The 4466-nt window shown below is 47.1% G+C and overlaps 1 protein-coding gene across 5 annotated transcripts in view; it reads right to left on the bottom strand.

The window, feature by feature from the left end:
• The window catches only part of Mtss1 (MTSS1, I-BAR domain containing), a 147952-nt gene that overhangs the window by 122870 nt on the left and 20616 nt on the right, over positions 1 to 4466 (bottom strand). For all 5 annotated transcript variants that reach the window (XM_004634423.3, XM_004634424.3, XM_023718773.1 and 2 more), the window contains exon 2: positions 2602 to 2663. In XM_004634423.3, coding sequence (XP_004634480.1) covers positions 2602 to 2663 — 62 coding nt within the window. The remainder of the gene's footprint in view (positions 1 to 2601; positions 2664 to 4466) is intronic.

The following is a 4466-nucleotide window of genomic DNA, read 5'->3' as shown; positions in this document are numbered from 1 at the left end:
AAAAAAAAAAAAGAAAGAATAGGCTGCACTCTCTAACAGCAGGGCTAAGATTACTTTCAGTTTTAGTAAGTGCTTTCCAGCCTTTGGCTTACCTCAGCTGCGCGCACTTAGGCTGCATGTAATATATTATCACAGTTAATATATATGAGCAACAAAACTTCCTTTTTTAGGTATTTGGTAGAGTCTACAGGGTCTCACTACACAGACCAGACTCACAGTGATTCTCCTGTTTTCAGCCTCTCAAGCACTGGAATTACAGATGTGTGCGCCCACGCCCACGCCCACTCTCATTATCTGTCTCAGCACACCCCAGGGGCGGAGCTGGCACGGCAGGCCAGGGATTGGAGCCTGGCCGCTGCACTCTGCCTAAGCAGGTGCTTTAGTCTACTGAGCTATCTGGCTGGCCCAAAACTTCCTTCTAATATACTTATTAAAAATTTTTTCCAAAAACAGATTTTTTTTTCAAAGAGGGCAAATGGCTCATTGGTTGGCCAGGGGATAGTCCAAATAGCTCCTCAGTGTATTAAGCTGTAGCACCCTCACTAGCAAAACAGAAAGAAAACTTTTCCTGGTGAACCCTGAAAGCCTTTCAGACAACTAAAGAAAGCTGAACAGTGTGTATGCATGAGGGACAGGTGTCTAAATGTTTCACTGCAGGATAAGACCTCCTACAGGATGCAGACTAACCTGTCTAAAGTAAACAGTAAGCTGGTACGGTGGCACACACCTGCAATCCCAGCACCTGAAAGGAGGGCAGGAGGATGGTAAGTTTGAGCCCAGCAACTTGGCAGGACTATGACTCAAAATAAAAAAGGGCCAAGGATATAGATCAGTGTAAAGGTTCTGGGTGTGCTCCCAGTATCAATGAAAGAATGAAATAGTGATTAATTAGGAAGCAGAAAAGCTATAGATGAAGGTGAAGCTGTAGGGATACATGAACTCCGTGCTAAGACTCCAGTTACAAGTTCTGGAGCAGAGCAATGGTAAAGGCCAGGGCAACCAGAGAGGGCACCACACTCCGGAGTCCGCAGTGCACCTGTAGGCCCACGCAAGGCTCTATAAATGCAGGACCCCCAGAAGCTGAAGGGATCACAGGAAAAATGCTGGGTTCTTCTCTGCTCTTTTAGAGGGGTGACACGGAACCTACAGTCAGTCCTATGGCGTAAGCTCCAAGCAGTGCCTGTGATGTGCCCGAGGCTGAGCTGGGGAGGCCACAGGGGCCCTGTCCTTTGTCTATGTGCACGGCTGAACCTTCCTCATCCATTCAAAAACTACTACTGTCATTATCCAAATTTCATGAATGGAATCATCAAAATAATTGCTTCTTCTAACCTTCTCAGAGCACCCACTAAGCACGACAGTTTCCCTCCCCAGACTGATTTAAAAGGGTAGAACTTCAACACAAAAAGCACTGATGCATTCCTCCGTGCAGATCAGCAGCAGGTCTTGCTAGGTTTCTTAAGCATCTTTACTAAGGAAGGCATACTTTGCACACACACACACACACCCCCAAAAAAAATCACCTTTATTTTTTAAAGAGAATAAAAAATTTTTAAAAATTAAAATGATACAGAGTTTTAAAACAAGATAGGAAATTAACAATTGTTGTTATATTGTATACTGTAATCTTCAAAGTACCTGCTCAGATTACCAGATATAGGCATTCAAAATTGATTGAACAGGGCCGGCCAAATAGCTCAGTGGATTAAAGCGCCTACAAGCAGGCGCAGGGGCCGGGGACTCAATCCTGGGGCCTGCCATGCCAGCTGCACCCCTGGGGCTCACTGAGACAGCAATAGAGCCTGGGCATGGTGGCACCTGCCTGTAATCCCAGCTCTTGGGAGGCTGTAAACGGGCGGATCACTAAGAGTCCGATCTAGTAGTGAGACCTTAAACACCCTGTAGGTCTTCCCTAAAATACAAAAAAAAAGGGAAAAAGAATTAAGCACCTCTTTTAAGCTACTATTCAATGATTTTTTCAGTAATTTTAAGAGCTGTACAACCTTCACTACAACCCAGTTTTAGAGTACTTCCACTGCCTCAGAGAGATCCCTCACCCACATTTAGGCACTCTCTCTTGTCACCACAGACCTGGGCCACCACTAATGTATGCCTGTGTCCACAGGTGTGCTTCTCCTGGACAGTTCATATAAATGAGATTATACCCCAGTCAACAGTAGCTTTTGAACCCCTTATGTTGAAAGGCAATGCAGATAAGAATTTAGACTCTAGGGCCAGATTGCCCAAGTTCAAATTGTGGCTCTGTCATTTAGTAGGGCGTGATAGTAGGTAAGCCAGCTGGCTCATCTGTGCCTCAGTCTCCTTGTCCCTAAAACAGGACTGGTGACTGAAATCATACCACAAGTTGTAAGAGCAGGAAAAAGTTAACTTAGACCACACAGTGAGAGCTACAGAAATTCCTGCGGACACTAGACTCGGGGCAAGGACATATGGCTTACCAAGCGGTCATGCTTCAGTCAGAATCTATGTGCTTCTCTGTAATGCTGCCCAAATTAATTCCCAAGTGCATGCTGGTCCATCCCACCCCGCTCTTTTCCAAGCATGCTGCCCTGGACCTGTGGAACACAGGCTTCTACTTACCGCAGCTGGGACTGCAGCTTTCCTGCTTTGTTTATAAAATCTTCCCAGACTGGGTAGCTCCCCTGTAACAAAACAAAGGCATCGGTAAGTCACGCTGCAACCGGCATCTGATTTTGACATGAACAAAAACCCAGTTCTAATTATATTCAGGAAACACTCCATGGAGGGTATCTTCCTTTGCCGTGTCTCTGATACGCCTCCCAGACCCTACATACATGTGTTGGTTCAGAAACGGATTTGGAGTGAGCTCACGCCCTATCATCTTGCGAATACTATAGATGCTGACAGGAATTAGCTGGCAAATCTAGCACATATGCTTTTAAGCTGCAGATAGTGGCTCCAAATTTAACATGTACAGAACCTCCAAGGCTCTGTCCTGACCCATGTGTTCATGTGAGCTGCCCTGGAAGTCCCACAGCAGGGAGGAAATACCTGGAAGGACTGGCCACCACCTCAGGACAGGTGGCTCTCAGGAAGCGTTACCAGATTATCAGAACTCCAGGGCAGCCAAGCGACCTAAATATGGCTGCTTGGCTGATGGTTTAGCCCCAGTGTCTACAGAGAGCACCGCATCGGGGAGTTCCCCAGCACACTTGAGGCAGGAAGGAACTCATCACTCTGCCGGGCCAGCCCTGTCAGTCAGCCTGTCCTTGATGTCCACGCAGCTATTGTTCTGCCATCTGGGAGCCCGCTGATAATCTGCCTTCCACACCAAAGTCTCATCCAGTGCCAAATCCAACCCCGCTTCTCCAGAAGACCCTGCTGCCCACCCCACAGCACGCTCGAAACCGCCTGGCAGCAGGTCTGCCCACTCTCGAGTGCGGCACTCAGACACAAACTCGAATCTGCGGGGGCCACTCTGACCAAGGCAACTCAGAGCTCAGCCTGACACCTCCCTTCCCTCGCACCCCGAACGTCTGCATCCACCTGCGCTCTACTGAGGGGTGACCCAGGAAAGGGAAGGCCTTCTCCCTTTAGAGACAGGGCATTTGGCTCTGACCTGTCTGACAGAATACCAAGACCAAACACTTCAGATTACAAGTGCACAACAGAACGTTAAGAACCCTGACAAGGCAAAAGTAACACGTGCTGCCTCTTCACTTTGTTGTCAGGGGAGGAAGGATGATCGGATGACACTGATCATTCCAGCTATCACTGCAGAAGCCCAATCAAAATAAAGCTGTAACTGAGCTACCACAACAATTTCACCTTTTAATCAATCTCTCTCTCACACTTTTTTTTTTTTAAATCTTTTTGAGATAGGGTTTCACTATGGAGTTCAGACAGGCCCTGAACTTGCAGCAACCCTCCTTCCTCAGCCTCCTGAGTGCCAGGCTGACGGGGGTGCCACCAATCTCTATTCTGACCCTCAGCAGTTTCTCAGTCTCGGCCCCGCCTGGCATTTTGGGCTACAGTTCTGCTTACTGTGAGGGGCTGTGCTGGCCTTATCCAGGGTGCAGCAGCACCCCAGCCTCCTCCCACTAGACCCCAGAATGCTCCAGCCCCTGGATGTGACAGCCCAGAGTATCTCTAGACACTGCCAGATGTCCCCTAGGGGGCAAAAACTCCCCCAGTTAACAATCACTTTTTACAGAGACATCTGAAAAGTGAATTTATGGCAGTGAAGGTGCAGCTATTTGAAGTTCAACAATTTTATATTACTTTATATTAGTTTCATTATTTTCTGTCAAAGGAATTAAATATGGTTGTTTTTACAATAATAGGCCTAGAAGAGACACCTTTGTTATAAAATTACCTACCTATGTATGTCTCTAGGTATCAATTCTTTTTTTAAAAAAATGTATTTGGTACACAGTCTCACCACACAGCTCAGACTCATAGTGATCCTCCTCCTTCAGCTTCCC

This window comes from Octodon degus, unplaced genomic scaffold (genome assembly GCF_000260255.1).
Source record: "Octodon degus isolate 3935 unplaced genomic scaffold, OctDeg1.0 scaffold00062, whole genome shotgun sequence".
In the NCBI taxonomy this organism is placed as follows: domain Eukaryota; kingdom Metazoa; phylum Chordata; class Mammalia; order Rodentia; family Octodontidae; genus Octodon; species Octodon degus.
This window is presented reverse-complemented; position numbering and strand designations above follow the sequence as displayed.